The sequence below is a fragment of the Solanum verrucosum genome, unplaced genomic scaffold, assembly GCF_900185275.1.
Source record: "Solanum verrucosum unplaced genomic scaffold, falcon-dt-bn FXZP01000103.1, whole genome shotgun sequence".
NCBI classification, from domain to species: Eukaryota; Viridiplantae; Streptophyta; class Magnoliopsida; order Solanales; family Solanaceae; genus Solanum; species Solanum verrucosum.
The window spans coordinates 1,654,458-1,678,632 of record NW_026020048.1 but is presented as its reverse complement, the minus strand read 5'-3'; the positions used below and the strand labels follow the sequence as shown (position 1 = coordinate 1,678,632).

Here is a 24,175-nt window from a genome sequence, read left to right as displayed (position 1 = left end):
CCTATTTAGGATAAATATATCTTTGTGTTATGTTTTTTATGCACATATATAAAGGCCCTATGATTATATATGTGCATAAACAAAGTTGAAATAATGTCAAATTTAGAAATTTTTTATTATATATATATGTGACTACATGAATGTAAAGTTCTGAAAAACTTTTAACCAAAATTAATTTTATGTAAAGTTTCGTAAATTATTAAACCTATTTTGGACCAAGGATATTTAGGTAAGTGTAACAAGATTTATTCCACCTTGGAAATTATATATTCAAATCGGAATATGTCATTTTGGAATCAGCAATAAGTCATATAATATCCCATATACACACATTAAAAATCATATTATAAACTGATGATATTACTTCAACTTTAAAGAGCAATGTGTCATTTTGACATCAACAATAAGTCATGATTTACACTCTCAATATATACTTTAAATATTCATGTTGGGTTATGTTAAAACGAATTAGCTAGGATAAAGATATCTGTAAATTCTTCATTGTAATTAATAACTATAAATATATATACTTATATATGAATTATAGTATATTTTATGACATAACAACATGATCACGCTAAGATTTTCATCCAAACAACTCACTAGAATCATGACTAATCCGTTTAACTTTGAGTCTTTCTATTATAAAAATAAATCTAATTACATAATTAAGAAGTTTGAAAATTAATTTGTCAAACTCCAACTCTCTTAAGACCATGATATTATAATTCAAATGGCATAATGTTTGGATATTAAAAAGACATCAACTTCGTTATATAAAGAGTCTGGCCGAATTGATATTTTAGATTAAGATTAGAATAAAATCTAGTTGAGCAACTATAGTCTGAGTCGGGGTCGAGATCAGGATCAAGGAGCAAAGTTGTATCCGGGATCGATGTTAGGGTCAAGTCGGAGTTGGGACAGGGATAACATTTGTGCAGATTATACCCAAGTGTTCTAAAAGAAAATATTTCCTAGGTAAATTTTTTTAAATTTTGTGATCTATATCAAGTAGGATACTGAATTTTTAAAGTTATAAAATATAATACTGCCTCCATTTATTTTTTTAAAAAGTAAAGTGTTGCTAAAAAAGGAAAAATATTCATTTCTTTTGAAACCGACTAAAAATGAAAATAGTTATATGTTTATGTAATCTATGGGACACCTCTGGCCTCTGCGGCTCCCGTAGATTAGTTTTATGTAAAGTTTTGTGAATTATTACACCTATTTAGGACTAAGGATTATATTTAGCTAAGTGTAACAAGATTTATTTCACATTGGAAATCATAGATTCAAATCGGAACATGTCATTTTGAAATCAGCAATAAGTTGGTTTATAATATATATAAATATATATCCTATATACATACATTAAAAATCACATAAGTATAATCAACTTTAAGGAGCAATATGCCATTTTGACATCAACAATAAGTCATGATTTACACTCTCAATATATACATTTAATATTCATGTGGGGTTATGTTAAAACGAATTAGTTAGGATAAAGATATCTGTTACTTCTTCATTGTTATCCTGAATAGGGCTAATATTTCACCATGAAAATTGATGTGTCTATTAAGCAAACGCAAGTAATTTGTATATTGATACTAAAAATATATATGAAAAAAGACATAAAGTCACCATTAAAATTGTCCTGAATTTTAAAAAAGACATCTCAACTTTATAGGTGTCCTATTATCCCATAGAAGTATTAAATATCTTTGTAAATATACCATTTTGACTTATTTTTTTTACCAGATAAGATGTGTGTGATGCTCACATTTTAATTAAATTAAATTAATTTAAATATTAAATTCACCCGACCTAATTTGTTTCGAAAAGAAAAAAAACTTTTTTCTTTTCTTTTATTTTCCATTTCTCAGTTTGTCTCCTCGTTTTCTTCATCATAGCTTTGGTTGAAGATCATTTTCTTCATTTTGATAATGATAATAACTTATATTTCACGACTCGATCGAAATTTGCTTCCATTTTTTCCATTTATTTGCCATTTTTTGGGAAGATGATGTATTTAAATAAAGTAAATAATTATAAAGAAAACTGAAATATGGTGCTTTTTAATTGGTTTTTGGCACCAAAAAAATACCTCCACGCGCGTTATAGGTCGAAATAGTATATTTGCAAAGATATTTAATATTTTCTGGGGTAATTGGACGTCCACAAAATTAAGGTATCTTTTTAAAAATTCGGGACAACTTTAATGGTGATTTTATGTCTTTTCTCAATATATATACTTATATATGAATTATAGTATATTTTATGATATAACAACATGATCACGCTAAGGTTTTCATCCAAACAACTATAAAAATAAATGTAATTACATAAAAAGTTCGAGAATTTATTTGTCAAACTTCAACTCTCTTAATTATTGGTAGCCAAATAGCTTTTATACTACAATTGAAAATCATCTTTATATTGCTTGTTCGTGTGTATAAAGTATTCCACTATATTCATATCACCTCTCTTCACACATTCATTTAAGTTTTAGGTCACGTCGATATATGCTTAATAATGAAAGAAAAAACGTCAGATCTTATAATTCAAATGGCAAAATGTTTGGATATTAAAAAGACATCAACTTCGTTGCTATATATTATATATATAAAATTACTAATTAAGAGTTTGATCGAATCAGTGTTTTGGATTAAGGTTAGAATAAGGTCTAGTTGAGTAACCATAGTCTGAGTCGGGGTCGAGCTCAGGATCGCGGTGCAAAGTTGTATCTAGGTCGATGTTAGGTTTTTTTTTTTTTTAATTATTATTTATTATTATTATTTTTACCCTCTCTAGGAGTTTCCACCCCTTTTGCTCCCTTGGTGACTCGAACTCGCAACCTTCGAGTTGGAAGTGAGGGGTGCTTACCATCCGAGCAACGCCCTCTCATCGGTCGATGTTAGGGTCAAGTTGGAGCTGGTAAAAATTTGTATGACATGTAAATATTTTTTAAATTTTGTGATTTATATCAAGTAGGACACTGAATTTTTTAAGTTATCAAATATAATACTGCCTCCGGTTATTTATTTATTTTTTAAAAAAAGTAAAGTGTGGCTAAAAAAGGAAAAATATTCATTCCTTTTGTAACAGACTAAAAAAATAAAACTAGCTATTGTTTTGTAATCTACCGTACACCTCTGCCTGTGTGTCTCTATATAAACAAATTGAGTCCACACGAAAACTCATCGTTTTTTTCAAGCCAGTCATTGAAACCAAAAAAAATAAAAATTCATCCCCTGTTTCTTTAGCTGCGTGTAAATTTTCTTCATCTATAAAAGAAACTAATCTATATTATGTCTTCTTGTACTAGTAGCTTTTCAACCAAAGTCCCACATACATTTAGGAAGAATGATATTTTCCCAAAAAAACAAATATTAGGAACTCTTTCTTGGACCAAGAAAGATTCTTACTTGGGTTTCACTGCCCAAACTAGTAGTCAAACAGATTTTGTGTCTGCAATGGATGAAGATTGTAAATTGGAAGTTAACTCGGCTTATATATCAGATGGGTATTCTAAAGAAGTGGAAATTGCTGTAAGAGCTGTACATATGGCTTGCTTGCTCTGCCAGAGGGTTCAAGAAAATTTGTTATCAGAAAGCTCTGAACATGTTCATTCTAAGGAAGATGACTCTCCTGTGACAATTGCTGGTATGTTGCTTATTGTTCTAGATTGTATTGTTGTGTTTTGGGTGTTTGGGAATTCTAGGACTTTGCTTGAGAATTGGGTTTTTGTAGGTGAATTGGGGGAGGGAAAAAGATTGTGTCTTTTTTAGTAATCATTTTGGATATTGTTGATTAGATAGTCGAAAATGAATGTTATGTGTGATGTTTAGAGTGGATAAGAGTCCCACATTTGGTTTAGTTGGGAAATGGATTGGTGGTCTGCTTATATGGACTTGAACAATCATTCCTTCATGAGCGAGCTAGGGTTGAGTTACGTCACATGCTATATCTTTACATGTGATAATCCAGACATTCTTTTATCCGGGATAAGATGTGTGACATTCAAGGACCAGAAGTATATTCACAACTCGGTCCGGGGTGCCCACACCGGACCTAATCTTCCAATTTGTCAGTAAAATTATGTAACTTGTTGAAGATTGATGGTTTGTTCAATGAAAACTCTACCTACATATGTATTTTGGTAAAACAAACTGGATTCTTGATATCATTTTGTTTCAATTGATGGTGAGAGACACATTTCTGTCTGTTTTTAACTCATTTCAGGATATTAGGTAACTATTGAATTGTATTTATTATTATTTGGAGTTCTATCGAACCCATGTTTTCTCCTGTGAAATGGAACATACTATTTTGGTTTTCTGTAGTGCTATAGAAGTTGTGTGGGAGTTAAAGCATACTAACCTAATCTAGAATCTTCAAGTGTATTTGTTTAAAGCTTGCAATGTATAAGACAACCTAATGCACTAGGTACTATTATGTTTTACAACTTGTAGACTTTTAATAAAGCATAATTTAACAGTCATCAAGCAAAAGATAGTAACTCTGTGTCACAAGTTCATTGATGCCTTTCTCTCTGTAATGAGTGGCTGCCTTGTCCAAATATGTGTGTTGAGACAAGTAACATGAAGAGACAAAGAGGAAAGAAAGATTTTGTGTTGTACTCATAGATGGTCATTTAGTTATTGAATCTATGAATAAGTGCATATGATCGTCTTTTTTGTTGTCGTTTTCTTGTTGCTTTACTGAGTTTCAAAGAAACAAACATAAATCATAAAGTCACCATACAACATTGAGGTAACCACAATTTTCTCTCAAGGTGGCATCTCTCGTGACGAGAACAACTTGATAATCATAGCTGCATATTAAATTCCATCCATTTCCACTCAACAAATCCATTAATAAGTCCTTTTGTCTCCCAAGAAGTAATAATCTGGTCTAAGAAAAATTGAACAAAAATACCATCATCGTCATATGATTTATAGGAGGAAACTTTGCTGGTGATGATAGACTGAAGATTATGTCATCAATGTCAGAAATACTGACAATAGAAGAACATATGACAAACAAGGTTGCACTATCTTAATAAGTGAATTCTAGAATCAGAACCATAAGATCTCCCAGACTGAGTTCGGAGAAGATTTTATGTCTGAGCTACAATTGCTCTGTCTCTAAAATTGTATCTGTCTCTTTCCTGCTGCTATCTATGTTACATGGAATCATTTATGGGTACGTCTACTTTATGTCACAAAGTCGGGTGTGACATGGGTATAGGTGCTTCGTGCAGAGTTTTCAAATTAAATTACAATAAAAATTGATGTGAAAATAAATATGGATCCATGTAACATTATGTGCAATTGGGGTCCAATGCATTAAGTTGGACTTGATCTTCAAACGTGAAAGGATCAGGCTTCACTTTTTGATGTCATGCTCTGGTTTGTCATAACATTTTGAAATACTTCAAGAGTGCATTTCCAAGATGATGGTGCATCAGCCATTTTCTTCATAAAAGCTGCTGTATCTTCTTAAAATGCTAAGATCAGCTAATCTTGATCTTGTTAGATTGGAGCGTCCAAGCAATTGTAAGCTGGGTACTGTCCGAGGCTTATGGCAGTAACGTCTCTATTGTTGCTGAGGAAGACGTGGAAGCTCTTTCCAAGGCTAGCGCAACGGGCCTCTTAGAAGCAGTAGTAAGAACTGTGAATGAGTGTCTAGCCGATGCACCTCGTTTTGGACTGAAAGGTCCTGATACTGATCTGGATGCTAAAGCTGTTCTTGAGGCCATAAGTCGTTGCAGCTTGGCAGGTGCCAGAGGTAGCAAGTTTTGGGTACTGGATCCTGTTGATGGCACGTTGGGTTTTGTACGTGGAGATCAATACGCTATTGCTTTGGCATTGATCAAAGACGGAGAACCTGTGCTTGGGGTTCTCGGGTGTCCAAATTATCCTATGAAGAAGGAATGGCTTAGTTATCAAAATGGTTATAGGAGAATCTTATCTAGGTTGACCCCCTCTACATCTGAATCTTCGGATAGAGGTTCTGTACTTTATGCAAGGAAAGGTGGTGGCAAGGCTTGGATGCAACCGTTACTGCACGGAGAAAATAAATTTGTGTGGCCGAACTCTGCAAGGGAAATTAGAGTATCCTCCATCGATAACCCAGCACTAGCTACCTTTTGTGAACCAGTTGAGAAGGCAAATTCAAGCCATTCATTCACAGCAGGACTGGCTCATAGTGTTGGACTTCGGTAAATATCTCTCACAATTCCCTCTCATATTCCACAACTGCTCTTCCTATAACGTGTGTAACTTTCAAGATGCTGTATTTACGATGGCTTACTAGTTGTCTTAGCATTTAGAATCTATTTCCGGTTATGCTTGACAGCTACAAATTCTGAAAATTACTCTGCAATCTCTAGTAAAATATTGATGCAATCAGATTCTTTTAAAGCTCGGCTGACAACATATCAACTGCAGGAACCAGCCATTACGTGTATATAGCATGGTCAAGTATGCAGCCATAGCCCGCGGAGATGCTGAGATATACATGAAATTTGCAAGGGCTGGTTACAAGGAGAAAATATGGGATCATGCAGCTGGTGTTCTTATCATTGAAGAAGCCGGTGGAGTGGTGACCGATGCAGGAGGGCAACCACTAGACTTCTCAAAAGGCGAATACTTAGAAGGACTTGATCGCGGTATAATTGCTTGCGCTGGAGCCAAACTGCACGAAACGATCATCGGGGCTGTAGATGCTAGCTGGAACTCCTCTAGCCTTTAACCTACTGTATGTTACTCAAAATTTTCAGCCTAAAATGTGATCAAATGATGTGCATAGGACCATCTATGTTGCAAATATGAATAAATGATAGTACTAGGCATTATACTGCAACTGTGGGTACTGATTTTTTATTTTTATTTTTAATTTCCTACCCGCTGTCCGGTACCCTATTGGAGTCCGATTAAATCGGGATTTATGGCGCTGGCAAGTACAGGGTACTGATTTATTGCACTATGCTGGGAGCCAAAATTGAAAAAAAATGTCTAGCATCAGCATGTGGGAATTTAATTCATTAAAAGAATGCATTAATTGAAATTTGGATATATCATATCACCTAAGTAGACATAGGGAAAATAGGAGTGGCCTGCAAAAGCGAGTGAAATTCAATAGGATGGGTCCAATTTTCTTTTAATGTCTCTGTTTGCCTAAAAAAAATTTTCATGTTCAGTTGGTCAAATACTTTTAAAAATATTACAAATACATTCAAAATAGGAAAATAACTTTTCTAGTTTTTTATTTCCTTTTCTTTATTTTGGTTAAAATTGTTTACCTCTCAAATGAATCTCAACCATATTTTTTTACAAACGCACATGGCAATAAACAACCATTCTATTGACATGTACGGATACTATTAAATGTACCAAGCGTTTAACTACATATTTTAGATCATATTTTAAAAATTATCTTAAAATTTCTATTTGATTAAATTTTGAAATTTAAATTTTTAAATATTTTTAAGTTTCCGTTCAGAGCAGTTTTTGGGACTCCCACTCACAATGTAATATTTTTAACAGTTAAATAGATGTCTAAACACAACTTCAAAAACTTAAATTTTCAAATGTTAACATCAAAATCTATGTTCAAACGGGGTTCAAAGGACAATTTCATGTGAGCTGGCTTTTTTAGCCACAATAAATTCATGCGAGTTTCAAACTAAACCACTGGTGTCTAACGCGTTTTCAACTTTTCTTTTATCTATCTGAATAATAACAGATCGGGGGACAAAATTGTAAAGAATAGTTGACATGAAAGTTATGACTAGAGCTATCAAAAAGGGCCGGCCCAACCCACCCCGTTCAAGCCTCGCAGACCAACGAATTTGAAGGGCTAGGATGTGCTGGCCCTTCATTCAGAAGAGCCTGAAATTGCTCAACCCAATCCACCCCTAGAAGGGCTGAGGGCTTGGGCGGGCTAGCCCTTTTTTTTTTCTTTTCAAACTTATAATTCTATAATATCAAGAAAATGAGAAGATTTTCAAATCAAATATGGCAAACGATGGTGTTGTTGTAATAACACTAGCAAAAAGTCTAGTGTAGTTAGCATGTATCTCGCATACCAAATACACAAGCGAGATACGAGAGTGATAAGTAAGATTGGAGGGAGCGAGGACGCGAAATTTGTCTATGCATCCTAGATACATGTGAATCTACTTGGATAGAGTGTATCTAGAACATATTAACCTAATTTTGAGTTCATATATTCCGAGATACATGTATCTGGACGTACCAAAATCTGGTAAGATTCATAATATTACAACATAACGTGTATTAAAGTAATTAGATTATATACTAGTGAGATTATGGTAAGTTACCCTTAATTAAAAAGTTTTGGCCCATGGGCAGACCCCGGCCCGACCTCAATCAAGCCTCAAGGGCCAGGGACTTATATGGAGCGGGCTTATAAGCCCTAGTTTTAAATGGGCTTGAAATTTTTTATCTCAACCTAACCCATATAACGAGTTGAGTTGGGCCGACCCCATGGGCTAAGCCCATTTTGATGGCTCTAATTATGACTTATGATATATAGAGAATTAATCCACTGCTTGTACTTATGGGTGTACATGAAGTGGTTTAGTTCGATTTTTATTAAAAATCAAACCAAATTAATTATATCGATTTTTTGGTTACACAAATACTATTTCAAACTTTATTTTTTCAAGTATAGATAAAAATATTTATTTATTTTGTCGATTTATTTGACTTTTCAGTTTGGTACGATTTCTCTATTTGATTTGTACCACCTAACTTGTATCATCACCTTTATTAATTTGTATCTATTAATGTAAAAATTAATTCTCTGCTTCCTAGGGCTCATTAAGGCAGCACCTATCTACCATCCCTACATGCCTAATTTATAGAATTATAGTCCACCCTACTATGTCCATTTATGTTTTTTCGAGTTTAACTATCTAATATTTGAAACTATTTGATTAATTTGAATTCAAGTTGAGTAAACTCATATGGGGTAATTAACACATTTTATTAAAAGTGAATTATTTTCAAAATTCAAAATCATTAGTCAAAGTATATATTAATTCTTAACTATCTTGTCACACATTCTCAATGATAAGTCCTTTACACTTATATAAATATGTACACATGTTTAGGGGTAAAACAAAAAAGGATTTGTTTGAACCGCTTTGTTGAATATGTAGATGTTGAATGATTCTTATGTAAATTCTGTCTCTATGTGGTACATGTTGACGCATTAATATCACTAATTAAAAAGGAAAATATCTAGATATATCTAATATAACCATGTATACTATAGTGTAATAAATTGCACCCACCCTATTCTAATTATATAAAGTCTTCATAAAAGTGTGCCAACTACCATCTACTTATAACTCTCTTTTCCCATAAATATTACTCATTCTTCTCCTCTCTCTTTCACCTAAAAAACCAAAAAATGAAGAAAATCTCCATTACTACCCTCACTCTCTTAGCTATATTGCTCATCATAACATTCACTTCTACCATTGCTACAAGAAACATCCACCCGAAAAAACACGGGGTTGAAAAACCAAAGAAAGGTGAAACAGGCAATGGCGAAGTCAGAAATAATAATGGAAAAAACAATGGTGATGGGGCTTTTGGTGGGATTTTTGGGCCTGGTGGAGGGTTTAATATTCCTGGGCTTGGTGGTGGAGTATTTGGTGGTGGATTTGGAAGCCCAAAAGGTGGATATGGAAAAAGTGGAGCTGTAAGTTCCAGTGTTGTGTGTAAAGAAAACGGCCCATGTTTGGGTATGAAATTAATATGTCCAGCAAAATGTTATAAAGCATATTCAAGTGCTGGAAAAGGTTATGGTTTTGGTGGTGGATCTGGTGGATGTACTATGGATTGCAAGAAGAAATGTCTTGCTTATTGTTGAAGCAAAAAAATAATAATAGCTAAGTAAGTTATTATATTTATATTACTTATAATATGTGTTGTTTGGTTGTATTTGTTTTGTCATGTGGAACAATATATTATGTTAGCTAAGTTCTACATTATTATGATATAAGTAGTAGAATTAATGATGAAAAATTCATGTTTGGGATTGAGATGTTACTCTATATATATATTGTTGAATCGTCTTGACATGTTATAAGTATAATAATTTAGTGTTTTCTGAATTTTCTTGCTAAAGTTTTCTGGCTCTGCGACTATTCGAAGTACATACCAGTTTAATGCATTTTGAGAATGCTCGTGTGGGAACTTAAAAAGCTATGAATTCTAAATTGTGGACAAATTGATAGATTTGGGTGAATTAAAGATGTGTGTACTCAATTAGTTGGTTACATTTAATAACATTGACTAAGAATTTGAAGAGGTGGAGGGGATATGATTATCAGATTAATACTTCATTAATATGGTACCAGTTTCTTATTAATTGTAAAGTTGTAACCTTATCTTATATCATATCTATAGATGGATTAAGAAGAATTTTTTTATGAAATTAGTAGCGAAGTCATAATTTTCATAAAGAGGAGTAAACAAAAAATTGAAAAGATTTAACATATATATATTAATTCATTCAATTGTATTATTATACATTTTTCCAAGAGAAGAATGTAGGTAAGAAGGCTAAACATATTCTAAAAATAATATTTCAATATTGAGAGTCATTATTGTGTATGTACTATTTGAGTTAATTCACTCTGATGTACCGCGACCTGGTCCCTACTGTCTCCTTTAAAAGTCCTTTATGAGTTTCGAGTCGGTGAATTAAGCTGTAAGAAGACCGTTTCAATTATAACTCAACTCACTATAGATTCTTTCAAATCAATTCATTAAAAGAAGTATGTTTCATTTATATTTGAAAAAAATGTGTGATTTAAGATGAAACATTACAAGAAGTATGACAAAAGATCAATTTAAACATAATATAGATTGTGTCTCTAATAACACAAAGGGATTCTATCTTTTTTTCTAACAGCACTTTGGTCTAAGTAGTCAAATAAAACATACATCATATCATAAAAATAATCACTAAAAACATATGAAAACAAGCAGCATATTTGTGTAATTGAACTAACTACAACATATATGAAAACAAGAAACATCAGCCTTCTCCCAAGAACATTTCTTTCAATTATATTGCTGCTCTAAGGGCGCCTCTAGCAGCTTCTTGCTTCATCTGTGCGGCTTTACCACTTCCTCGGAAATACATGTATACTTGCTGCATTATGAGAGGTGGTCAGATTCCAGGCTAGAGTAAAACGGGAAGTAGAGAAACAGAATATGAGTCTGACCTGGATAACCCAAATGCTCAGCAATGACTCGAGACAAAATAGCCCAAAACCGATGAAGTAGAAAATCTAATAAGGGAAGGACAACAGATTCATGTTAATAACCACAACTTTAATAGCTTCAGTTAAAACTTTCATTAGAGTAGGTTCTCTTCTTTCCATATTTCTTCTTCAAAGGTCAGTCCATCTTAACAAAAAGGCGTAAAAGGTACGATAGAGATACTATGGATTGTGATGAAAATAGTCCTAACTCACCCCAACAAGTACATTTTTGCCGATGAGATCCACCGCAGGCAGGATGCCTCTGTTCCAACAAATAACAGAACATCACATCATTTTAATGGTTAGCTACTTCATCCACACAAAATTGAAAAGCAATAAGCTTTACGAAGGCAGAATTCAGTGTTTTGGTTGAAAGAGAACTATGTAACTACTAGTATGCCAGAAACAGTGGATTTATTTGAGTCATTTCTTTTTTGGAATAAGGTGACAGTGTTGATGTAATTTTACAACTCTTTTTAACAAGTCAAATGCAATATGGAAACTTACGTAAGGGATTTTCCTCTGAAGACTACTGGAGGAGCAACAGCAGCAAAGACGCAGAATACAATGTGAACCTGCAAACAGAGAAAAATCTATGACAGCTGAACATTTGAGTCAGATATCCAAGAAATCTTTGACTTTGTATTTTGTAATATGGACTCAGGTACAGGTATGTACCTGATAGGGAGTAACCTTAACCTACTTGAAAGTTTCTAGAGTATTTTGAAGGATCCTTATGAAGTACCCATTCCCATGTCATTCGCGTTGAGTATATGACAAAACAACAAAGAGACTATATAACATAGACAAAAACAATTGCATAAGGAACTTACCACGTAAAACAAGAAAAACCACGCAAACTTCATGGCACCCTCAGTTCTGTGACCAAATACCTCGATTAGTTGGGGAAGGGGAAAACAAGGCAAAAAAAGAGACAAACAAGGGGATAAACTCATTAGAGGCGTATGCAAAATTTTAAAGAATCAGTTCTCTGCAACACTGACAAAATTTTCGAATTTAATACTTCAGCCATAACAACCAACAAAAAGATCAGTTCTCGCATTTAAAAACTGTTTGATAATTTCTGAAGTAAATCAGCTCAATTCTCTGAAAGACAGATAAGTTTACCTAAAAGCACGATACAGAGGACGATACCACATGAAGTAGGCTCCAGGAACACCCGATATGAAGTAAATAATAGAAAGGAACCAGATCTTTACATCTACAGACAAAAACTAAAGTAAGTACTCTGACTTCATCGGATAAGTAATGGCATGTAGAGGCAGGGGAACATGCCGATTCGATGTACCTCCTTCTTTAATCCACGCTGTAGTGGTAGCTACAATGTTCCATAATAGGCATGCAATAAGTCCTGCTCACAATCAGCATATATCTCATTAGCAAGAGAAAAACAAGAAACTCACATACAGTACAAGATGACAATTCATACTCAAAAAAATTTATTCCAGACAGACAGATCTATCAAGTTATAACGTGCAAAGAATTTTTATTCAACAACCAGAACAATTCACAAGCAAATGCTTGTTTGAGTTGCAATTTTCACGATAAGATTCAGTAACAATGTTGATCGAAAGTGAGTCAGACCATATGGATCCCTCACTTGTCTGCTGGTACAGTAAAGTGTACTGAAATAGAGATAATGGCATTTACAGGAAGATCATTCGAAAAATGCTAGAAATTAGCAAAAACATTTCCCCCACCTCTACCGGACACTTACACTCTTACTGGTATGCACACATTTTTTTAGTCCAAGTTACATGGGAAGGGGGACGAAAAAGAGAAGGATTATCAATTCAAATCTCTGTTTTTCTTTCTATGCAGACTAAACTAGGGTCTTTTTAGTTTCTGCAATATTGTACCTAATTCCTTGAAGGCCTCCAAAAAGGCATTATATGAGGATCTGACTTTTTTTGGTCCTCGTTTCTCATTATTTTTATATTCTTTTGACGAATGGGGATTACACTTCAATGATGAATAAATAAGGAAATATGAGGCATTTTACCATTTGGGTAAGAACATAAATAAAAAAGGGAAACTAATGTAACAAAACAAAGGTTTTATGTCCCAAGTGAGAAACGAAAAGCATGCCACATGTTGGTTGGTTATTGCAATGGTTAAAATCTAAGAAACTACTGTTGGATGCAATGAATTAAGTCATAAGAACTATTACATTTGTCCCAATTTGATTGACACTTTACTATTAGAGTCCAACTATTTTTTTGACAATTCTATCCGAACTTCTCTAAATATTTTCTACTACAATAAGTTGCATTTAGTACTTCGATGTAGTTTTTAACTGTGAATTTTTTTTATTTAAACGAATTAAGGAATTGTTTTAGAATTAGATGTGTGACACACTCACTCTGAACCCCACAATTTTTTGAACGGAGGGTACACCATATAAGAACACAAACCCATATTCCAAAACAGAATAACCAAACACATGGTAAGCAGTAGTTAACATACCCAAGAAAGTTGTAAATGCAACATATTGTAGCTTTTGAAGATGAATTGGTATTTCATTTGCAATATCATGATGGATGATAGGGAAGAACGGAGGCCAATTTTTCTCCTCGAGAACAATGCCGGCTGCAATTCAAAGATGAACTAAACTTGTAAGATACTGCATAAATCACAGGACTGAAGTTCCACCTGAAATAGAGTATTCTACAAAACTTGTGAGTTACTCAGGGAAATCAGAGAATTGAAAGTTACATTTGAACATCAGAATTTTACTTCAAATGTGGAAAGAATGGTGGAGACTGTATGAGAAGACGAAAAAAAATAAAATCGCCCTAGATAAAAATCAGAAGGCTCAATCTGGAACATAGCAGAAGAAGTGTCCCGTTATCTTTCTTCCTTCGGATGTAATTAGAAACTATATATGGTGTTCTCACTTCATATTAGTAGTTTAAATTCTACAAGAATTGCAAGACTGAATATTCGTTGAAGATTAAAAAGAAGGATAGCAGAAGGATAAACACCAAAAAAAGAATTAAAGCAAAAGCAAAAAAGGCACCTCTTGCCGCAGCATCTTCTCTCCTTTTAAGATCCTGCAAAACATAGAGAAGTCAGATAAGTGAAAAATGACTTTGATACACCAGCAACAAAGAGCTGAGGTGCAAATAGAGGGAACTGATATTTTCAGCTCAAATAGATCAGTAACACTATAAAAAGGGTGGGACTATTAAACCCTTGTTCAAATTTTCATCATCCCATACCTGTTCTCTCCGCCGCAATTCATTCTCCTTAGACTGTAATTCTTTTTCTTTCTTTTTCAGGTCCTATAATTCAAACAAACTTAAATTAAGAAACCATCATAGATATTAATGTCAAATAAGATAAAGATGACAAATCAACACAGAGATTCAGAAAGTTCCAACTACCGAAGCATTGTCAAGAGGAATATCGATTGACGCATTGCGGTCATAGAAATCAGCTGGTTCTGGCGGAAGGGGTGAAAGTCTGGAGTTTGTTGCTGGAGGCACACTCCCAGACTGAAAAGTTGATAAAAGGGAAAATATTAAGATAATACATCAAGAGAAAGGCAAAAGATGTTATCCACATAGCAACTTCGAACACTCAACAAAAGAAGCAAATCCAATAATTTACCCCTATGTTCTTCCTTTCTACTTCACCTCCCCCGCCCCAAAAAGAGGGAGGTTACAAAGATAAAGCGACTAAGCATAAGCAAATACTAGTTCAGATACAATTGCAGTTTGTAAAAGTAGAAATATTGATCTATTTACCAAACTAACGAAAATTGGTTTCCTAACCCCGATCCCGATGTAAGCGAACTGAGATAAACAGATAGGACAGAGAAAAGTATGTCCAACTTACTGTGGTATAAAATGCACCTCCACTAAATTTTGATTGCCCTGAAGATTTCCCTCTGCCTCCACCATCCTGCAGTAATTTTCAGAAGATACTTAAGACTGTTATACAAAAAAATAATTACATCATCCATTTATCCAACACTTGCACACATAGATCCCATAATTAATGTTCATGCACAGGAGGAGATCAGTGCAAAAATATCTAAAATCCTGTGATGTCAGATGTGTGATCTAACATGACTCTGTGACATCATTCACTATACTTACATTACTATGGACAGAACATCCTAAGTTAAAAACACATCAAGAATTAGAGGGTTCTCATATTCAAATATGACGGAAATTGTTTCTCCAAAATTCCTCCAGAATTACAGTATTACAGACAAAAGAACTTATCACTTTTACTACAACAACCTTTATGCCAATCACTATATTAGATTGCACATATCTGATGAAGTTAAGCCAAGGAACGAATCCACATATGATCCTGGATTCCCTTATTCACCACCACTGGAAACATTATTACCAATTGCATAATGGAACACATTTGAAATTAAAACTAGGAACCATTTTCCTTTAGACACCAACTTTCTAACTGTTCAGACACCATTACAGTTAAGAGTTTGACTCAATGAAAGGGAAGAGCTTTCCCTCATATCTCAGTATACCAAAACTAAACAACTTTTGCTAATCATAGTATATAACAATCCATAATCATATATTTCAATATTTTGCAAATAAAACGTCAACCTACACAAATATCAATCACACAACTTAAGATGGTCCCAAATCAATCAATCCAACAAAGAATGGGAAATAGGAAGCACCAGCTACACTTTTAAATTGAAATATTGATTTGCAAAACCAATAAACAAAAGAAAAACCCACAAAACAAAACGAACATAACTTCATAATTAAACCGCTTATCACGAGTTAACCCCCAAACACACACACACAAAACAGACCAGTAGAATCACTTAACGATCACTCAAAACTTGATCAAGTGAAGAATAACAAACATTCCACTTGCATAGCAGCAAAATAGGAAAACCCCAGAACAGAAAGATAGCAACTTTCAGAATTAAACCACAAAACAAAACGAAAAATAAAAAGAAGAAGAAGGAACTTACAGCAAAAGGGTTAACTTCTTCTTCTTCTTCAAAAGGGTTATGATCATAACTGCCGGCCATTTCAAGAAAACTTTCCCACTCTCTGAATTTTGCTACAAAACAAGAAATTTACAGAGGGAAAGCAAAGTATAAAAGTTGAGATCTAAATAGCAAAAATAGGTGAAAAAAGCTTAGCAGAGAAGGAAGAAAGGCAGAGTCTTGAAAACTATTGTAATTTGAATGAGGAAAACAAGAAGAAAGAAAATTCCACTACAATTCTAGAGAGGTAGAAAGACAAAAGAAGAAAACAAAGAAAAGATAAAATTGGGTGGTTTTGGTCAGTTTTTAATTTTTAATTAATTAGTACTAGCATATAAATTAAATAAAGTTTTAATCTTTGTATGCACCAAATTACTTTAAAATTAATTACATTTATTAATGTAAGGACTTTTAACTAGTGTGTAATGTATTCTAAAAAGTGATCAAGATATTGTAGTCTTTCTTTCCAACTCCATTGAATATATTTTTCAAATTGTAATTTTATGTAAGAATTTTGATATAAATTTTAAAATTCGAGTGAAATAATATAAGAAAATCTTTTATTTTGTAATTATTAGCTCATTGACAATACATCTTGATGACTTTTATTTTCAATAACAAAAATAGTAATTCTCTTTATTTATATCGCTTAGAATCAAATTAATTACTTTTAAAATACATCAAAAGTCATTTCCATCATATTTAAATATTAAGGATCATCCCAACATATCAAAAAATATTGTTGGTGTTAACAGTATTCATATGTTAAATTTATACACAAAAAGGGTGAGAAAGATAAACTAAAATAGGACAAGTTTCTTGTATTTCTTGTTCAAGTAGATACTGCTATTATGTCACAATAACTCTCCTTTTTGTTCAACTATTTTTTGACAATCCAAGTTTCCACTAGTATATTTCTTATTACTCCTTTTGTCCAACAATATTTGTCCATTATTGATTTTGCACACTTCTTAAGAAACTATAAATAGAAGAATAATTTTACTATGTGACCCTTTGAATATAATAAATACAATATCTTGAAAAATATATTAGGGAAATAACTATAATTAATGACAAGAATAAATTAGGAACTAAATATTAAGTTATTCATTGATTTCGTAAAGAGCTTCTAAACAGGATCTCAATATAAGATTTTACATTCTCAAATATTTCATTTTCCTATGATATAAACCTTTTTAGATTTTGGTTTCAATATTGTTAAGATAATAACTTTATTGTAAATATAGAGATAAAATCCTTTATTTTATGCATTGATTTAAGTTAATTTAATCTACTTGATTCAATATCGTTTCATACGCTGAGGTAAAAATAGAATGAAATTCCTGCTTTTATTAGACAACATTTTTAGTCTTCGGGTGTGTTTGGTATGAAGGAAAACATTTTCCGGAAAATATTTTTCAATTTTCTCATGTTTGGTTGGGCTAAATGTTTTCCAAATCAACTCATTTTCCTCAAATTTAAGGAAAATGACTTTCCTTCTAAACTTAAGGAAAACATTTTCCAAAACTCTCTTCCAACTTCAAATTACAATTATTTTTTTGTTGAAAAAATTAATTTATTTTGTCCCTACCCTCAAACCACCCCCAACCAACCCTCCCCCCCCCCAAAAAAAATAAAATAATTTTAAAGCCTGTTTTTAAATTCAATTTTTTTACCCCACCCTCACCCCTACCCCCACCCCCTCCCAAAAAAATATTAAAAATTGTTTTTAAAAGATATTTCTAATTTCAATTTTTTATTATTTTACCCCCTACCCACTACCCTCGTCCCCCCCCATCTACCCCCCTATCAGCCCCCAACCCCCTTCAAAAAGAAAAAAAATTAAGTTTGTTTTTGAAAAATATTTTCAACTTTCAATTTTTATTTTTTCATCCCGATCCTCGATCACCCACTCCTCTCTCCGGTCACCCCCCCCCCCCCAACCCCCACCCCTAAAAAAAAATTGAGTTTATTTTTAAAAAATATTTACAAATTTAAAATTTCATTTTTTCACCCTACCCTCGACCCCCACCCACCTCCTACCCAGCCCCCCACCCACCCAACCCTAACACCCCCCACCCCCCCCCCCAAAAAAATAAATTTAAATTTGTTTTTAAAAAATATTCTCAACTTCAAAATTTCATTTTTTTAACCCTAGAACCCCCACCCACCCGCCCCCTACCAGCCCCCCACCCCCCCTCCCCAAAAAAAAAAATAATTCAAGTTTGTTTCTAAAAAATATTTTCAATTCAAAATTTCATTTTTTCACCCCTCCCCTCGACCCCCACCCACCCACCCCCTACCAGCCCCCCCTCCCCCAAAAAAAATAAAAAATTTCAAGTTTGTTTATAAAAAATATTTTCAATTTCAAAATTTCATTTTTTCACCCCTACCCTCGACCCCCACCCACCCCACCCCCCTACCAACCCCCCCCGCCCCCCAAAAAAAATAAAATTTCAAGTTTGTTTTTAAAAAATATTTTCAATTTCAAAATTTCATTTTTTCACCCCTACCCTCGACCCCCACCCACCCACCCCCCTACCAGCCCCCCCCCCCCCAAAAAAAAAAAAAATTTCAAGTTTGTTTTTAAAAAATATTTTCAATTTCAAAATTTCATTTTTTCACCCCTACCCTCGACCACCACCCACCCACGCCCTACCAGCCCCCCCCCCCAAAAAAAAAAAAAAAAATTTTAAGTTTGTTTTTCAAAAATATTTTCAACTTCAAAATTTCAAATTTTCACCCCTACCCTCGACCCCCTTCACCCACCCCCTACCACCCCCCACCCCCCAAAATAAATTTAAGTTTGTTTTTAAAAACTATTTTCAATTTCAAAAATTATTTTCTACTCTAGTAAAAATAAAAGATATTTCTCAAAAAAAAAATTCATTCATAAATCAAACACTAAAATTTTTTTCCAGAAAATATTTTCTACTCACCAACCAAACATGAGAAAATAAGTCAAAAATCAACTTATTTTCCTTCATACCAAACACACCCTTCATTGATCAATATCAATAAGAGTAGCAATTGTATAGGTATAAATTCCTCCTTACTTGCATCATTTCTTCTCTTTCTTAATGAAATAGATATAGACTAACTCGTATGATTTTCTTTTATTCTTTCCATTCTTACTTTTAAAAATTTTCCGATAATAGAGTTATTGGAAGAAAAAAAAAATTACACATAAGAAAATACAATAAAGCAATCATATATGTTTTCAAATGTTAGTTTCGTCCACGGTAAGATAAAATAAAACTTAATTAATATGGAGGATTAACTCTTCTAGCAATGATTTTTTAAACATTTTTTAGCGGAAGCTGCAAACAAAGTCTTAATAATAAATATAAATATAGTTAAAAGAAACTAAATTAATCTTGAAAAGTCATCGTTAAAAAGTATTTAAACTCGTTTTTGCAAAAACGAAATTGTTCACTTTTTTCTTTTTTAAAATTGGAGTATGAAATTGACCAATTTTTTGGTTCTGATGAGTCTTTGTTCTCCTGTTTCCATTTCCCAATATCTTTTGACTAGAAAAAGAATGAAAAAATAAAAAGAAAACAAAAGGAAGTTTCAGACATTGACATCCACCCTATTACCCTTATTGCTGCTCGACTGTATCCAAATTCGTGTCAAAAAATTCACATAAAAGGTAAAGTGCTCCTAACAAAGGCGACTTTATACCCACAAAGGATTGAACCCAAAAAAACACCCCTATTGTTAATAAATAAATATTATATAAAAGAAAGTGTAAGTTATTTATTTTTAACATATCACGAGTATCAAGCGCAGAAAATACATCAAAATTTGGTGTCTAAATTCCCAATTGAGTTTAGATCAATGGTGTTTTAAATTTTATTCAATATTGATTAAGCACTACTATCTCATCAATATATAAGTTGAATGTTTGTTTGGATAAATGAGAAAAAAATCATATCTTACGCGCACCTCAATTAATTTACCTCAATTAATTTATCTCCGACAACAACACAGATACCAATGTATCTGTCCACCCATGTTTGTTTGGATAACTGAATCCTTGCGATAAGTAGCCGGTGTCATCATCCAATCAAAAGAAGATTCAAAGTGAAAAGTCTCCATTCCTTTTAAAGTTAAATTTATGAATCTGAAAATGTCACATTTTCTAGACAAACTAAAGGAAAGAATCAGAAGAGTATACGAAATACAAAAATGTAATGAAAAGATTATCATTTGGAGATGAGTTAAACGACAGCACAAATTGCACATTCATATACATAGCAATATACTAAAATTGAAATCCCATCAGTGTAGGAACCAAAATAAATACTAACTGCAAGAAATAACTCTTCATGCTCATTAAAATCATACACGCGTTACAAAATAGATATATCGAGTGATCCACCTTTAACTAGCAAAATTGATATGATTCCAACAACTTCAAGGGGGGAAATTTAAAGGAAAAATATGGCAGATACACTGTGTGATTGTCATTAGCAAATTACAACAGCACTAGGATTCTTCACTTGCATCGAGCTGTTGTCCATTTGAAGTAGTATTTCCAACCTCTGGTCTTTTCATAGCTGAAAGATGACAATGACAAACAAGATCAGTCAAGTGTTTTATCATTTAGGTAGCAAATTCCATGCAATTTATAGCTGTCAGACGCCTATGTTTACAACTGAACAATTGCGACTCTTTTTCCAGCTAAATTGATAAGATGCTGGTTAGCTCCTGTGAACTATTTTTCAAGGACACTTGTCGAGAGAAGGCCCAAAATAGTCCTTTATCTTAGGCATTAGACTCAAAGCATCCCTCTTCTTTCACATGGAGCGCTAATAGTTAATTTTAAAAAAATGCCAATGAAAAGATTATAGATTCTTTTATAGTAGTTATCAAAAAGAGAAATGATTGGCAATTTTTTGTACTCATACTCCTAACTCAATTGATCTGAAACACTCTCCTTTTATGTTTGTCCCAAAAAGAATGTCACTTTTTTAGATTTATAAATATTTAGCTTTAAAATTCTCATTTTACCTTTAATGAAAAAATTTGGCACCACAGAACAGAATAGGCAAAGTTAATCCGTTCAAAAAGTTACCAGTCAAGGCAGTGACTATCTGAATCATTTAAAATTAGGCAAACATTAAGAGGGGAAATTCAAATAGCAAAGGAAAACTCACATTTGATTGATGATCCAGCCAGACAAGTCAGCCTGGATTTTGTATTGACCTCAGCCAGTGGATTTGGCTTATCTTTGTTAGTCATGCGAACATCCCAAACACGTATGACCCCATCTGATGATGCTGATGCTACTATGTGTTGATGATCTTCAGCATCACCATCACTGTTTTTGTGTAGCACAACAATGCCTTTCACACGAGTAGAATGTGCATCTTCAATGCTATATGCAATTTTTCCACTAGTAATGTCCCAAGCTTTAATACTCCGGTCCTCTCCCCCAGTAAACAAAATACCATGCTGTAAAATATTACTTTCAGCTTCAAGAAGTAAATCAAAGAATTGGAAGGAAAAACAAACTGGAGCCTACAACTAAACTTTACATGATGTATATAATCTTGAATATTTTCTTGGTGCTTTGAAAGTGGGATGGTAGGACGCCAAGCGCAAGATGATAGACAAGTAAAAGAATGCACAACATGCAGGGAAAAGGATGGGATAGAAAGCACCAAAGGTGTGGTTTTTGGTGTCAATGAATCTGGAATATACAAACAAAATGCTAGGTGATTTCTATTGGGTAGAGTTAACTACCACCTGCATTGGTGGAAAATAGCAGGTAACATGTGGATTAATGGAAGTATTGCAAGCTGACCCAAACAAAACCATTATACAAAAAAAATGATGGATTGAAAATTAAACAAGAAAGAGAAAGCACACACAAGGGACTCATTTTTAGAAATGAGTAAAATATATATATATATATATATATATGAAATTAATATATTTAAGAAAACTGTAGCCCTTTAAGTATAGCAAATATCTATTTAACCACCAACAAAACAGTCTATGACACCTGAGAAAATAAGCTAACTAGAAAGCTTCCCGACTCCATCTTATATATCCTATTTATATTATTTGACAGTACGCCATCTACATTCTCATGCTTCAAATTCCAGTATAGTCCAGGCTATCTCAATTAATCCATATATGCCACATGGAAACTTAATGAACATGTTAAAAGTGTGTTTTATCACTGAGCAACCAAGAACACTCTAAGAGAAAGGATTTGCTAGAAACAGATATAGTTAAACTGCATTCTGAAAACTTCGGTTGAGGACTTTGATTAGCTAGATAAGCTTCTCTACTGGTTATTTGGGTTAAGAAGAAATAAAAGTGTATATCCCCACCAACAAGATCCCATTACAGACGGAAAAATCAACTAATTTGCAACCAAAATCCAGTGAAAGAGGAACAGATGGCTATTCTATTTGCTACTGGTTGAACCTCATAAACACTCTTAACAAAGTATAATGGTCTAAGGATCTTGCACAAAGTAATGAGGCACACAACTACAAGAGGTGAATACATAAGCATGCGTTCATAATGGATACATATTGGATTTTTTTTTGGCAATGGTCCTGTAAAACCAACTTCTAGAAAGTGATAATCAATACAGTAAGTAGGTGATCAAAATATGTCAATCAAATAAACAGTACAAAAATTGAGGAGAGTTCAATCTAGTAATAGTCCAGAAAACTCACCATCCCAGAAGTGGCACAAAGCACCCTCTTCTTACTATCAAGCTCTAGAATAGTTTTCGCATCTTCAGATTCATGTACAGAAATCTTATCATCCATAACCATAAAAAACTTTTCACCACCATCACTAAAATTAACTAAAGAAGCTTCTTTTCCCAACCTGCAATAAAAACTTCGCCTTCCCCTAACCAAATTAACCATAGCCATGCATTCATCTCTTCCAACAGTCAATGCCAACCTCCCCGACGGATGAATACAAATAGAATTCACTGCCTTACGATGCACTTTCACCGATTTGAGATGAACAAAAGGATCAGCATCATATATGGAAACCGAACCATCTTCAGAAGCGGCAATAAGGTTACGAGGGAAGGAGAATGAAGAAGGGGTAAAAAAGGAAAGTGAAGTAACGGTGGCAGAGTGGTGTAGTGACCCAATTTCTGAGCAAGTAGAAAGGTCATAGATTTTGATTGTGTCATCGGCGCCGCCGGATACAGCAGCAGAACCGGCGACGGCGGTGCATTTAATTGGTGAGAGATGTGAAGGGAAGGAGAAGAGAGGGGTTAGTTCGTAATTTTGATCGTTTTTGGTGGATCTCAACTTGAATCCCCAAATGAATCTCTCGTATGAACCGGCAATTAAACTCATAGCTTTACGCAGCGATGAGAGAGAGAGAGAGAGAAGGGGTTTATGTTAAACCCTAGGAAGAGAAATTAAGGTGACGGAGTAATATGTGGACGAAGGAGATGGTGGGCCGGGTTATTTTCTTGGATTTAGTTGGGCCGATTTGGGTGGGCTTATTTAGTTTCGAAAATTACATATTTATATCCGAGTTTTGGTCTGAATACATTGTATATGAAGAGTAATTCACATGTATTTGGGATACCCTGGCTCACCTTTCTTCTATTTCACTCGCATCTATCCTTCTCTCGTTCCTTTCAATCCATGTATATGTGTTTCACAATGTATCTGTGTATATATATACAAGCTTGTATCAATTTTTATAAGTGTATTTGTGTCTGGCATCAATTTCATTTGGTGTATCCAATCGGCTCTATGTATACTTTAATAAGGCATTGGCCTTAGTCCCCCAATTTTAGGGGACTCATTTTTTTACCAAGAATAAATTATGTGTTAATTTTTTATAGAAAAAATATT

The 24,175-nt window shown here is 33.5% G+C and overlaps 4 protein-coding genes across 4 annotated transcripts; 2 read left to right on the top strand and 2 right to left on the bottom strand.

Moving 5' to 3' along the window:
• Window positions 1-3,153: 3,153 nt before the first annotated feature.
• LOC125822572 (PAP-specific phosphatase HAL2-like) lies at window positions 3,154-7,087 on the top strand. Its single transcript, XM_049501985.1, has 3 exons — window positions 3,154-3,666; window positions 5,542-6,226; window positions 6,456-7,087. The coding sequence occupies exons 1-3, from the start codon at window positions 3,312-3,314 to the stop codon at window positions 6,757-6,759; spliced, it is 1,344 nt and encodes a 447-aa protein (XP_049357942.1). The 5' UTR covers window positions 3,154-3,311; the 3' UTR covers window positions 6,760-7,087.
• A 2,290-nt stretch (window positions 7,088-9,377) lies between these two features.
• LOC125822284 (glycine-rich RNA-binding protein 1-like) lies at window positions 9,378-10,084 on the top strand. The gene has a single exon (XM_049501672.1). The coding sequence runs from the start codon at window positions 9,448-9,450 to the stop codon at window positions 9,910-9,912; it is 465 nt and encodes a 154-aa protein (XP_049357629.1). The 5' UTR covers window positions 9,378-9,447; the 3' UTR covers window positions 9,913-10,084.
• A 796-nt stretch (window positions 10,085-10,880) lies between these two features.
• Window positions 10,881-16,575, bottom strand: LOC125821917 (secretory carrier-associated membrane protein 3-like). The gene is made up of 13 exons (XM_049501276.1): window positions 16,302-16,575; window positions 15,176-15,241; window positions 14,722-14,832; window positions 14,557-14,619; window positions 14,355-14,388; window positions 13,802-13,924; window positions 12,624-12,686; window positions 12,443-12,536; window positions 12,148-12,193; window positions 11,822-11,889; window positions 11,528-11,576; window positions 11,276-11,341; window positions 10,881-11,202 (listed from the first exon to the last, which is right to left on the bottom strand). The coding sequence occupies exons 1-13, from the start codon at window positions 16,359-16,361 to the stop codon at window positions 11,116-11,118; spliced, it is 930 nt and encodes a 309-aa protein (XP_049357233.1). The 5' UTR covers window positions 16,362-16,575; the 3' UTR covers window positions 10,881-11,115.
• A 3,973-nt stretch (window positions 16,576-20,548) lies between these two features.
• LOC125821916 (uncharacterized) lies at window positions 20,549-23,695 on the bottom strand. Its single transcript, XM_049501275.1, has 3 exons — window positions 23,021-23,695; window positions 21,482-21,779; window positions 20,549-20,881 (listed from the first exon to the last, which is right to left on the bottom strand). The coding sequence occupies exons 1-3, from the start codon at window positions 23,663-23,665 to the stop codon at window positions 20,811-20,813; spliced, it is 1,014 nt and encodes a 337-aa protein (XP_049357232.1). The 5' UTR covers window positions 23,666-23,695; the 3' UTR covers window positions 20,549-20,810.
• Between the last annotated feature and the right edge of the window lie 480 nt (window positions 23,696-24,175).

What these genes read in the sequence shown, in the direction of transcription:
- LOC125822284 (XM_049501672.1), top strand. Translation starts at nt 9,448, where the DNA reads ATGAAGAAAATCTCCATTACTACCCTCACTCTCTTAGCTATATTGCTC.
- LOC125822572 (XM_049501985.1), top strand. Translation starts at nt 3,312, where the DNA reads ATGTCTTCTTGTACTAGTAGCTTTTCAACCAAAGTCCCACATACATTT. An exon ending in CTCTCCTGTGACAATTGCTG is followed by an intron (nt 3,667 to 5,541) that starts GTATGTTGCTTA and finishes TGATCTTGTTAG; the next exon opens with ATTGGAGCGTCCAAGCAATT. An exon ending in GCTCATAGTGTTGGACTTCG is followed by an intron (nt 6,227 to 6,455) that starts GTAAATATCTCT and finishes TATCAACTGCAG; the next exon opens with GAACCAGCCATTACGTGTAT.
- LOC125821916 (XM_049501275.1), bottom strand. Translation starts at nt 23,665, where the DNA reads ATGAGTTTAATTGCCGGTTCATACGAGAGATTCATTTGGGGATTCAAG. An exon ending in TTTGTGCCACTTCTGGGATG is followed by an intron (nt 21,780 to 23,020) that starts GTGAGTTTTCTG and finishes AATATTTTACAG; the next exon opens with CATGGTATTTTGTTTACTGG. An exon ending in GGCTGGATCATCAATCAAAT is followed by an intron (nt 20,882 to 21,481) that starts GTGAGTTTTCCT and finishes GTCATCTTTCAG; the next exon opens with CTATGAAAAGACCAGAGGTT.
- LOC125821917 (XM_049501276.1), bottom strand. Translation starts at nt 16,361, where the DNA reads ATGGCCGGCAGTTATGATCATAACCCTTTTGAAGAAGAAGAAGAAGTT. An exon ending in AGAAGATGCTGCGGCAAGAG is followed by an intron (nt 13,925 to 14,354) that starts GTGCCTTTTTTG and finishes TTTGAATTGCAG; the next exon opens with CCGGCATTGTTCTCGAGGAG. An exon ending in TGAGCATTTGGGTTATCCAG is followed by an intron (nt 11,203 to 11,275) that starts GTCAGACTCATA and finishes CTCATAATGCAG; the next exon opens with CAAGTATACATGTATTTCCG.